Raw genomic sequence first — 13,083 nt, 5'->3', positions numbered from 1 at the left:
CTCGCGAACGAGCCACCAGCGTGTTGAAAAATTCTCGTCCATTTCCTCCTCGATAGGTCAAATCGTTCGCATCGGTGTGTCGGCCGAGCCGGAAAGCTCTCCGGGTGGGGAGGGGTGGGAGGGTGGGTAACAAAGTACAGAAAATGAAAGAAAAGAAAAGAAAAGAAAAGAAAAAAAAAAAGAAAGAAGTCGAAACGCAATTCGCCTCGAGGAGATTCGATGCACCAGTTTCTTCCTTCCACTTTTGCACGAGACTTCACACAGTAGAACGTAGAGAAGAAGTTGTACTAATCGATGTAACTAATTATTGCTGAGACAGTGTAAAGGAAGTAGAAGTGTATCTTGGTATTTTACTGTATTAAAACTTTGTATTTAAAACGTAAAAGGTGGAAAAGAGGCAGAGGCTCGTTTCTATAACGATACGTTCGCACAAATACGCGCGCATGGGCGCGCGCGCGCGCGCGCGCACGTACGCATCGTACGCGCGAAGACGCGGGGACGCGAACGCGGGCGGGCTGGCGCGCGCGCGCGCGCGCGTGTGCACGCGTGCACACCACATACACACACGCACAGGTATACGCACACGGAAACACGAATACATACACGCTCACGCATCGGGATTCGAGAGGAAGCACCGAACGAGGACTGTGGGCACACATTATTTATATCGTATATATATTTCGGTAGCGATGCAATTAACGATCGTAATTCTCAGTTGAGTCTTTATCGTATAATTCAAAGTCCTTGTCTCACGTAATCCTAGAATGTTTGTCTTACATTGGCTTGGACAGTCTTGCATGTAAACGGTAGTTTGGTAGTAATTAGTTAATTGTATATAAAAGACGATATATATGTATATATATATAGAAAGAGAGAGAGAGAGAGATCAAAAATATATACATATGTTACGGTACCATTTTTACATACAGAGAGTGCGATAGAAAAACAAGACGGGTTACTTATCTGACGTACGTGACGGTAAATGTATAGCTAGCAGCTCGTTCAGCGTTACGAGAGTCGTCGGGAGAAGCGCGATAGGTAACGGAGAGGATTTCGTAACGTGTTCGTAAGCGCCGCGTGCATCGTGGAATCCCCGCGGAAAAACAACCAACCAACCAGCCGGCAGTTAACTTGTCCGCGGCGATCGTTTCCTCGACCGTTACCTCGATCGGGATCGGAAATCGGATTCTTCCGACGGAGGGAACGAAAGGAAGCGACAAAAAAAAACAAAAGAAAAGAAAGACGTCGGTCGTCGACTCGTTCGAAGCGGAGAGGTTAACTGACCGGCGACGCTCAGGCGCGAAAGAGAATCCCGCGCGGCGAAAGATGTATCGAGTAGGCAGGTCGTCGAGAGGCCGAGAGACACTCAGGCGAGAGGGTAAGAGAAACGATGATAAAACTGAGAAACGAAAAAAAATATTTAAAAAAAAAAAAAAAAAAAAAAACGAGAACCGCGACAGGGCGAAAAAGCGAGAAAACAAAGAACGGGAAAGATGAGAGAGTCGGTGGTTGTGCATCGTGGCCGTTCTGGCTTGTTCGGTTACAGCGTAGTCGTGGATTCGGCTTCATCACGTTCGCCGAGCCGGGTAGCGTGGACAAGGTGCTGAAGTGTCCAATCCACACGTTGGACGGCAAGAAGATCGACCCGAAGCACGCGACGCCGAAGAACCGCGCGAAACAGGCGAACCGCACCAAGAAGATCTTCGTCGGTGGCGTCAGTCAGGATACCAGCAGCGACGAGGTGAAGGCCTACTTCAACCAGTTCGGCAAGGTCGAGGAGACCGTGATGCTGATGGACCAACAAACGAAACGGCACCGCGGCTTCGGTTTCGTTACGTTCGAGAACGAGGACGTTGTCGATCGCGTATGCGAGATCCATTTCCACACGATCAAGAACAAGAAGGTCGAGTGTAAGAAGGCTCAACCGAAGGAGGCGGTTCAGCCGGGTGCGTTGGCCCTTGGGAAGAGGGTGGTACTCGGGGCGTTGGGCGTACGATTGGCGCCGCAACCGCCGCTTCCTGTCGCCGCCGCCTCCCAGATAGTCGCCGCGCAGGCACAGGCTCAAGTTCAAGCGGCCGCGGCCGCCGCCGCCGCCGCCCAGGTCCAGAACGCCGTCGCCGGATACGGGAAACTGTTCGCCAGTAGCTATCCAGCGCTCTCCGCCTACAGATACGCGCCGTACCCGATCCCAGCCGCCGCGGTGGCGGCGGCCGCAGCAGCGGCCGCCCCGGCACCCGCACCCGCGCCACCATCGGCAGCTGCGGCGGCGGCTGCCGCGGCCGCAGCAACGCCAGCAGCCGCGGCGGCGGCCGCGGCCGCACCGGCGAATCCCTACCAAGGATACTCGCTCACCAACGTCGACATGTCCAGCTTCCAGGGCGTCGACTGGGGTTCCATGTACGGTATGGGCATGTACGTTTAAAGAAATGTCCTTCGGCTCGCGTCGGGGGGCGGAAACTCTGATCCGAAGACGCGTAGCGGCACGCGCTTCCACGAGCTGGTCGTTTCTCTGTGTGTGTGTGCGTGCGTATGTGTGTATATAGATACGCGTACGCGCGTTATATGTATATATATATATACATATGTGTGTCTATACGTGTACGTATACGTATATGTATATGTATATACACTTCGATATGTATATACACACACGCACCCCGTGTATACAACGAACCAACGCGACGGTTGGTTGCGCGCACGGAAAACCACCGATCACCTTCCGAGCTTCCGATTATTCCTTTGTAAACTCTCTCTGTTCCGCTAGCCGTGTGTAGTAGTCTCGTCGACGTTTGGACACCGTCGACTTCCGCTCTTTCGTACCGCCGCCGTCACCCACGGTGATCCGGGAAACCCTGACAGTTTCGACGCGCGCGTCCCCCAAGATCCATCATCGTCGCACACCCCTTTAATCTTCGACCCCCGCCGCCGCCGCTGTTGCTGCCGCTCGAGAGAGAGAGAAAGAGAGATAGAGAGAGATTGAGAAAGAAAGAGAGAGAAAAAGAGAGAGAGAGAGTCTTCCTGCGCGATCGCGGCGCTTCCACGCACCGCGTGGTCGTCGACTCTATCGTCGTCGTCGTCGTCATCGTCGTCGTCCAACGTCGCTTCGTTGAGCGCAGGAAGACGACGAAGCAAGTGCGAGAACCAGGTTCTCGCACCGTGTATGCGTATGTGTGTGTACATGTGTGTGTGTGTGCGCGCGGGTTGCGTCGTGCACCTCCACCGCACCGAGGAGACGCCCGCCAAATGTTGAGAAGAGATCTCGATATTAAAAATTCGAACGAAAAAAAAAAAGTAATAATATTAATAATAATAAAATGCAAAAAAACCAACCCCGGAGGGTCATGGAAATGCGAAGTAAAGTAATGATAATAATAATAATGCAGGAAAATAGAAAAAAAGAATAAAGTTTAGAAAAAAAAAAAAGAGAGGAAGCACGGAAGCGAGCGGATAAAGGATCAGAGTCGGAGTTTTGCGCGTACCCTCGAGCAGGGCACGAGAAACTTTGCCGGCCGGAAACCGAAGTCATTCTTCTTGCGTTTACTACTCATCATTATCGCTTGTCAATTAATTTATTAGCAAGAGAGAGAGAGAGAGAGTGTGTGTGTGTGCGTGAGAGAACGAGCGATTGAAGGAGCGAACGAAAGTGTACGAGAGAGACAGAGAAGTTGAAGAGGAGAGAACGAGAGAGAAAGTGTAAGAGAGAGAAAGAGAAACCGGTGCGTATTTTCGTCGTATCGCGTGTTTCGTTGCGATATGTATTTCTTTTTCTTTTTTCATCCTTCATTCGAGAGAGCCCGTTGGTATATTCCTTTTACCCACGCGATTATTCCACGCGTTTTGTGTTTCCGCCACACTCGGTTCCTAGTTAGATTAGCACACGCTCCCTGACACACGATACGCGCGTGCGCTCGCTCGCTCGCTCGCTCGCTTGTGCGCGCGCTCGCACGTGATATCGTTCGCGTTGTTTCCCGGCTTCCCGCCGCGCCCAACCTTACACGATAACTAACTAATTACTTACTTAATTAATTAAGCGATATAGGCGGCCGTGAACCACGACCGCCCTACTCTCAAGGATCTCGACCACGAAGCAATAAAACAGGGGAGGTAGAGAGAGCGAGAGAGAGAGAGAGAAAGAGAGAGAACGCGTGAAAGATGAGAGAAAGCGCGTGAGAAAGAGAGAAAGAACGAGCGAGAAAAAGAAAAAGAGAAAGAGAGAGGAAGAAAGAAAGAAAGAAAGAAAGAGAGAAAATAGCTCTGGACGTTGTGCCGTGAACCGAGCTTGCGAACTGAATCTACTCTAGCGTTAATTTTGTTTCATCTTCGTTGTCCACGATTACCCTATTCCTTTGAAACGTACGTGAGCGTAGCTCGTCGTACGAGCGGGAGCACGCGCGAAGAAGGACGCGTCCGTTTCGACCGTCGACTCGCGAGTCCTTTCTTCCTCTTCAGAGAACGAGGCTGTTCTCCTGTTCGTCGCGCGATACTCCTCCGCCTCGGTGAAAGTGCCAAACGATAAACCACCGGATCGCGATCCCTCGATAGAGAAAAGGGATCGTCGCCGAAACTCCTTCGCGAACCAGGCTTTACGCTCCCGCGTGCCTCCGCTCGGCGATCGGCTACGCGAGACAGGTCGATTTTCGAACACACACGTACCACCACCCCTTATACATACATACATACATACATGGATACATAGATACATACATACATACATATATACGTACGTACGTACGCGACACCCCCACGTATACATTGAACACTCGCTCACTCAGTCAGTCAGTTAGTCAGTCGGTAAGTCAGTCAGTCAGTCACTCAGTCAGTCAGTCGCCACACGGTACACGCGTACATGCGGAAGACACCAGCATGCAGGAACTCTTGTACGAAACGCGGTACAAGGAACGCGTCTAAATAGGGATAGCTATGTATAGGTATACATATATTTTTCTCCGAGTAATGGAAGACAATATTTACTCCATCGCGCGAAACGGTAGAAGGTGGTCACACTCGTACGGTGACGCGTAAACGAGGGCGGAAAAGAAAAAAAAAAAAGAGAAAAGAAAAGAAGAAGAAGAGAAACAAGAGAAACGCGCGCGCGCGCGATCAGTGGGCGCGTCGTTCTCTTTCGAGGGACGATACTCAAGTTTCTAGGTTATACGTATAGTTTTCGAGTCGCGGAGCACAGGCGACTGCGCGACTGCGGTAAACAGGAACCCAAGATCGAGATTAGCTCAGCGTTAAGTTATAAGCGCGAACTAGTTCGTAAGTTTCAAGCAGGTTTAAGTCTAGAATTTTAAGGCGTTCGCGACGAAACGAAGTCGATACTTAATTTATACGATATTTTCGCGGCCGCGCGGCGCGGTCCTCTCGCGCGTCGACGACGCCAACGCGCACGCGCGAGTTGCGCGCGCACACTGATCGGGACGGCTGCCGTTCGTGCGCGGTTTCCTCGATCTTTCGCCACTTTCGGTTGGCTTGTGCATGCTCCACGTAGTTTTTAAGAAATTTTTCCCGCGTTTCGCGCGTCGACCCCTTGCGCTACCTCGGGATCTCCGTTTCGTTCGCGTCTTCGAAGTATTCGACGTCGCTCGAAACGCCGCGTAGTGTTTCTTTTTCTTTCGCGTATCGTTGTTTGTTCAGTTTTATCGGTTTTTCTTTTTTTTTTTCTTCTCTCTTTAAGTATGAACGAAACGAACCTCGATGCACAGGAGCGCAAGGGACCGAGCGCGCACGACGAGAGAGAACGTTTAGGGAGATCCGATCGGTGATTCTTTTATTTATTTTATCGAGTCTTTCGGTTGCCCTATTTATAGACGATTTAGTCGAAGCGATCGAGAGCGAGTGATCTCAGTGGAAGTGCGAACGATCGACGAGCGAAACGTTTTCTCGCGCCCAGGCAGACGTCGCGATTCGTGAAACGAGATCGAGAGGAACGGAGCGATCGATCGATCGATCGGGCGGAAATGAATATACGAGCCGAGACGTGGTCGTCGACAGCCAAAGGACGCGTCGCGGCGTACCGCGACGAGAAATTTCGAGCAATAAGCGATATCCACTGAAACCTTAAAGCTGTACCGTTTACCTTTAACGATTGCGATTCAGCGAGAGACAGAGATGATGAAAAAGCAAAAAAAAAAAAAATGAAAATAATAATAATAACAAGTACGATAATCTGTACGCGCGTGGGAGAGACTCTTGCCGTTCGGCAAGCGGAGAGGACGAAAGAAAAATCCTCTTTTCAAACGACAAGTAATATTCTTTAGTGATATACACCTTAATATACTTACTTAACGTGTATCGTAATGTTAACGACGACAAAGCTCGCGAGTGATATTTATGACATTACACGTAAGATGATACTTTAGAACGATAAGCGGAAAGAATGAGAGGAGTTTAGGCGACGTGTGTGAACAAAAGAGCACGCCTTAAGAAACCGCGAGAAGCAAACAAGCAAAAAAAAAAAATTAAAAAAAAAAATAAAAGCAGCACGCGCGCGCGCAATTCTAGCGAGAGGCAAGAGCAAGAGGCGATAAAATTCGACTATAGAAAGAATGGAACGGATGAGAAAAATACGAAAAAAAAAAACACAAAAAAAAAAACTAACGGAAAACCACACCCGCCGAGGTGTGTGCAAACCGAGTTCTATTTTCCACGGTTTGTGCGCGCTCGATGCGCTGTTTCGAGAGCTAGGAAATCGGTGCGTACTTAAAGCTGACCTCGAGGACACCCCGACATCGATGTATCCTGGCCCGTCCGCCATCCTAAACCCCGCACACACACTCCAACGATCTTTCCGACTTTTCTTCCCCACCACCACCACCACCAACCGCCACCCCACGGTGTCGTCGGTCGATCCTTTCGCGAAGTCGCACGAAAGAGATCGATCGTCTTCTCTTTCCACGGAATGGTTCCACTTGTTCTGTTTCACGCTCCAGATCTCGACGACATCGTGTTTCCGGTCGTACAACGATAGCGCGGAATTTGTTGTTGTCGTCATCGTCGTCGTCATCGTCGTCGGCTCCGCCGCGTTCGAGCGCGTCCTCTCTGCGTCGTCGCGCGTCCTTCGTCGTCGTCATCGAACGATTCGGCAATAAGGTATCCTCCGCGTCGACGTGAACGCGGAACAAACGCTACGCGAGTCAATGCGCGCGCGAGCAGAGGGACGCGGGAGGGGTGGGGGGTGTTTACGATCTGTCGTCGAGAACCAATTAACGGGAACCTTTTGTCGATCCGATGGATCGATTTCTTCGATCGTGTGTCCGGAATGGCCTTTGATCTTGCACCGACGTGGATTTATCATCATCGTTGACGGTCAAACCCGCCTCCCTCGATCCCTCCTTCGTCCAACACGTCATCTTTTCCCATCAGACCCGTTTGATACACCTCTGCAGATGATTATGTATTTTATACGCAATACACGTATATATATATATATACACTCACACACGTACATATATATACATCGGACATACACAGGTACATACGTACATACAGTCAAACATGCAGACACATAGATATACATACGCGTATATACATACGTACACGTACACGAACACACATATTGCGAATGTCGAGAGTAATTGTTAGCGTAGCTAGTATATTTTGATGAGCGCTAACCACCCACTAGTTGAGAATGATCAGTAGGTGAAGCATGCTGGTTGAAATATCTTTTAGAACCGGATATCCCCCCGTTGTTCCTTCACCGCCTTCGTCGTTTCTTCGTACATGTCGAAAGCACACAGTGTCTCGCTGCTCTGTCTTCTTGCCGACGTTTGATCGCGACCGCGTCACAAAGGGGTACGGATTCGGTTGGAAATATTTTAGTACTTTTTTTTTTTTTTTTATTCTTGCCCCCCGTATTCTATCGTTCGTTTATTTTCGATCAGATTTCGTAGATATAGTTTTTTTTCTTTTTCAATTTTTTTGTTCTGTTTTATTTTGGTTCCTCCTTTTCGATTCTTTCAATCGTTGAAGATGTCTGTAGCGCGCGACACTCGTCCATTTTCTTCCCCGTGAGAGCGGTTCGCGAGGAACGCTGTCGCGCGACGAGAGAATCGTCGCGTCGCCGATCTGGAAGCGTACACACGCGTGTACAGCTATACACGTGTACCGAAAATCGTGACCATCGCGCGGAAAGTCGTTCTACGTGTGAAAATAAATCGATAAGAAAAAAGGAAAGTTTCTTCGAAGCTTCGTGCAATTCTCGAAAACCTCGATTTCAAAAATTGTATTCCTTTTTCCCCGACTTACTTTTACGTATAGAATCATCTCCTGTTGCACCACGATCGTCGGTATGCTCTGTATATACAGGGTGTTTCCGAACTGGTGATGCAACTCGACAGAGGGTGACTCTACGTAGGAAAAGAACAAGTCGTTTTCAAACAACTCGATGTTAAGAATTCGCGAAGCGAAAAGTAACAATATATCACGTGTAACGATACAAATAATTTGTTTAACCCATACTATTTAAAATAAAAAATTGGAACATCAATTCAAAGAGCACAGAGAGATAAGTGAGATCATATATCCATATTATAATATTTATTTATCGTATAATATTTATCATAGATTCGATCGAAAGAGAAGCCTCGAACGAAGAAACGTCGCTCTACGTTTTCGATTTATTTTTCCACCTAGATTCAACCATTTTCGGTTTACGAACCACCTGTTCGAAAACACCCGGTATAACTCTACCGTGTACACTATCCGCGCGTATACGTGTACAGGTGTGCATACACCTGACCAGGTGCGCGTCGATGGTCGCCGATACGTTCCCCCGTCCACGGCTCACACGGCTCTTGCGTCCATTTTCTCCGTTTTCCTCGCCACTCTGATCTCTGTCGCGCGTTCGATCGAGAAAACGACTCGTGGTTCGCTCGATCTCGACGATCCTGGGGGCGCCATTTTCGAGGAAATCGATCGTTCCGCGAAGAAGAACGGTTCGACGAACGTGTTTCAACCTCGTTTCGCAGCCGATGGCTCCGTGAAATCAATTTCACCGTCGATTCCCAAAGCGACGCGGAGCAGGCCCCCGTTCGTTAGAATCGTTTTAACTTTTCGACGGATCCGTTCGAGAGACCGTAATCGATTAACGCGCAACAGAGCGCGATTTCTCCCTCATTGGACGATTTCATCGTCGAGGTAGCCACCCCTCCTTTTAACTCGGATGTCGCGACGGTTAGCGTCTTTCCTTTACGACGATCAGCGTGGCCAGATTTTACTCCCTGCATCGCTAACTGAGAGGAGTGGGAGAAGGTAGCACGTTCGGGACCGCCCCCCTCCATCGCGCATCGCGCGTCGAAGGCACTGGAGTGGGAGAAGGTCCTTGACGCGCGGTGCGCGAATGAATGGACGGTCCTCGACGTACTACCTTCTGCGCGTGCGTCGGAGGCACCGGAGTGGGGGAAGATACGCGATGCGCGAAAGAGGGAGACGGTCCCCAACGTACTACCGTCTGCGCGTGCGTTGAACGCACCGGAGTGGGAGAAAGGGCGCGAATCGCGTCGCGATTCCGATGCCTTCGACTCATCGTGCGCAAAGGAGGGGAACGGTCCCCGTCGTACCGTCTTCCCCCACTTCTTCCAGTTGGCAATGTAGAAAATAAAATCTAGCCGCGCCGAGTGAACGCTCGACCCCCGAAATCTCGAAAAAAGTGGCCCTTGTTCGCGGAGATTGGATCTCGGGGATCGATAATAACGCGGGTTTAATCCTCGACGACAATTTCGCACCGTTTCTCCTCGAACGATCTCGATTTCCCCGCGAGTCGAAGTCTCGACCGTTTCTCGGAAAAGAAAAGATGGCGTTTCGTCTCTCGAACGATCGGAGCGTACCGGTGAAACGGAGACAGAGGGCATTGGACGACGAATGACAAAGACAAAAGAACAACGCGGAAAGAACGCGCACACCTCGCCGCGACGCGTCCCAAATCCTCGCGCGAGTTCGTCCACAGACCGACGCCCCCGTCCCCCCACACGTCCCTGTTTCGTGCGTGATCCCGATACTCCGTACCTTGTATTACCGTTACTTACTATTTACTAAGTATTATTATTCTTATTATTACGTCGTCGATTATTATTTCTCGACCCGTCTTTGCCGTCACCCGCCCCTCCCCCGAGCAAGTACGTTTCACGATCATCCGGATAACGGTCGCACGTAACACACACACAAATCCGTATATTCCTTGTTCTCTCTTCGATATAAAGAATATTCTCGTTACGTTTTCAAGAACGATCGTCGACGCGATCTCACGATGCGCGTGAAACGAACTTGTTGCGCGCGCGCACAGAGACTCTCGTTGCCGGGTTTCGTCCCCTCGCCGATAGTCCCCCCTCTCCCTCGTCAAACTTTCGCGTTTCTCTTTCGGTCGCGAGCTTTACCTCGTCTTCCGTTTGTCCGTTGTGTGTACGTGTTTGCGCGCGCGTGTCTCTCCGTGTGTGCGCGCGCATATGTGTTTTCTTGTTTCTTTTTTTTTTCCCCCGTTCTTTTTTCCCCTTTCTCTTTTTCCGTCGTGCCATAAACGCGTTTGGACAGGTGGACGGGGACGCGTGCAACCGTGCAACGAGAGACGCGCGGCGTGCCCGAGACGAACGGTGATACGGTTACGTTTCTCGGCGGAACTCGCGTCCACGTAAAAGAAGAAACTTTCTGCGCGTGAAAAGAAAAACCTGTTCGCTTCTCCCCTTCGAGCGAGGCTGCTGATCCGTCGACGTCCGAAAATGGGGGGACGAGCAACCACAACCCCTCGGAGCCCGTCGTCGACCGCCCACGGGATAACGCTTCGATCGATGCGGTGGTCCACGTTGTATTTCGGTTCGCCACGTGGAAGAATATTCTGCTCGACGGAACGAACGCTTCTCGCGTGGAAATCGCGATCGATTCTTCACCCCTCTGACCTTACCCCGCGATTGTTCGAGGGATTTCGCCTCGTTTTCCTCGTCCGTTCTCTCGTACGGAAAGGGGACGATGTGGATACACACCGACCGATCGAACGAGAACGCGGCTAGGTTGCGTTTTACGATTATTAGAGGCCCCCCACCTTCTTCTTTCGGTTCCGCATCGGTCTCATCGGGTTCTCGTTTCGATGTAGAAAAAAAAAAAAACACGAAAGAGATATATATAGAACAATCCCGACGGTTCGAGTTTTCGTGTTTCGTCTTTCGAGCATTATTTTCCTCCCCGGACCGAACCGGTAGCCTTCGACGCGAGAGAAAACAAAACACAAAAAAAAAAAAAGAAAAAGAGAAAAACCTCCCCGATAAACGGTCGCGCGCACAGATACATCCACGATCACCGGCCGTGAACTGGAAAGAGGACGAGAGAGAGTGAGAGAGAGGGGGGGAGAACGTGAGAGAGAAAGAAAGAAAGAGATCGAGAGAAAGAGAGAGAAGGAGAGAGAGAACGCACGACATTAGCGGGAGTACGCAGGGCGGCGAACGCGAAGAACGACAAGAACGACAGATATTAGTTTAGTTCGATGCCTAGATGAGTTGCCAATAAAGTAGTTCGTTTCAAACTTGTAGCTAACCTGTATATTGTGTACCTATTTTGTATACTCTCACGAGAATCCCCATTTACGTCCCACGCTGGATATCCCATTCTACTTATTTTTCGTAACTCGGACATCCTCCGGCCGTAACTTGCATACCTCGGCTAATAACTGTATCTCTTAGTTGTTATTATTATTATTTTTTTTTTTATTTTTTTTTCTTCATACCTTACCGCCAAAAGTTGTATTTATTTGTTGTACTTTTTTTTTTTTTCCTTTTTTGGTGCTGTGTAATACTTCACTACCCTCTCGCTCACCCATGTAATGTACCCTAAACTGTTTATGTCTCTCTGTATGTCTCATTTTAACCTCAATCTAGCGTGTTTGTTTTTGTATTTATCTGCGATCCACGGTATACTAGCCCGTCGTACCATTGGTCATTATTTACGATTTGTTTGTTCTCTTCCTACTTTGTTCTCTCCTGTATTATTTTCTACTTTAAATTTTTCCAATTTTTTCTTTTTTTCTTTCCTTTTTTTCTTCAATTTTAATTTTATTTCAACTTTCTTTTTCCCTTGGACTCTTCCATTCGTCGGCAGCGCCGAACGGTTGGCGCAGCCGTTGGTGCCGGAGGCGCGCCACCGCGGGCGCATCGCTAATTGGCTAATTAATATTAAGCCGTAATTAGCCTCGTTAACCCCGCTGGGCACTCGTTTCGCGCCGCTCTCTGGTTGGTCGGAACCACGGCGTGCCCTTCGGCTCAGAACCAGCTTGCACCGCGCATCGAGGACCTTTCTCGCGCGTTTCCAATCGTATCTCGCGTCGTTTACGAATCGCGAACGCGCCACCGGATATCGCTCGGGGGACCTGGCCGGACCGAGAGAACGTTTCCTCTTCGGTCAACCGGCTCCCCGTGGGGTACGATGCCCCGAAAGAGACAAATCTCGCGATCGAACGCGTCGACGAAATTTTTCACCGATCGAGAAACCGAATCTCGAGACAAAAACAATCGACGATAGATCTCTTCACCGTAATTTCGGGATCGATCGGGAGAAAGCGCGAAACGCGAGTCGACGAAACATGCGTGCACACGCGAAGAGGTCCTCGATACACCGAACAGAGAGAAGCGGAAACACGCGCCAGAAACATTCCACGTGAACGAGGAAACGTAATTTCGTTCCACGTTCAACCACGAGCTCGACGTTCCGCGAAAGTACAAGGCCGTTTTCCCATCGAGCAGAAGGGCGGCGTGCCCTCCGGCACGCATAGAGCGTTTTTAACATTACTTCCTCTCTCCTGTCGCCCCCATGTTGCTTCTTAAGCGGTCTAAGACAGCCAGCGAAATTGTTGTAGCGCATGCATTTTAGCTAGACCAACCCTGGCGCACTCTAACCAGCAAGTAAGAGTAAACATTTAATAAATTCGATATGTACACAGTTTTTTCTCAAACAACCCCCCAACAGGCCCCCTCTTTCGCGGTCGCTCAACCTTTCGGCTGCCAAGTGAAACCGGCGGTGTGTCGCGTACTATCCGTCCGCGGGAAAAGTCTAACGAGCGTTCGCGTCCCCACTTCGGTTCACGGACCGTTAGCTCCGCCCTAT

At 49.9% G+C, this 13,083-nt stretch overlaps 2 protein-coding genes across 6 annotated transcripts in view; one reads left to right on the top strand and one right to left on the bottom strand.

The window, feature by feature from the left end:
• Positions 1 to 11,270, top strand: part of Msi (RNA-binding protein musashi) — a 289,445-nt gene extending 278,175 nt beyond the window's left edge. For all 5 annotated transcript variants that reach the window (XM_076318378.1, XM_076318296.1, XM_076318459.1 and 2 more), the window contains one exon: positions 1,547 to 11,270. In XM_076318378.1, the coding sequence (XP_076174493.1) occupies positions 1,547 to 2,422 (876 nt within the window). In that variant the 3' untranslated portion in view covers positions 2,423 to 11,270. The remainder of the gene's footprint in view (positions 1 to 1,546) is intronic.
• The window catches only part of LOC143150615 (uncharacterized), a 103,086-nt gene that overhangs the window by 52,667 nt on the left and 37,336 nt on the right, over positions 1 to 13,083 (bottom strand). The gene's annotated exons all lie outside the window — the stretch shown is intronic.

This window comes from Ptiloglossa arizonensis, chromosome 1 (assembly GCF_051014685.1).
Source record: "Ptiloglossa arizonensis isolate GNS036 chromosome 1, iyPtiAriz1_principal, whole genome shotgun sequence".
In the NCBI taxonomy this organism is placed as follows: Eukaryota; Metazoa; Arthropoda; class Insecta; order Hymenoptera; family Colletidae; genus Ptiloglossa; species Ptiloglossa arizonensis.
Note: the sequence above shows the minus strand (reverse complement) of the source record. Positions and strands in the feature narration are given on the sequence as shown.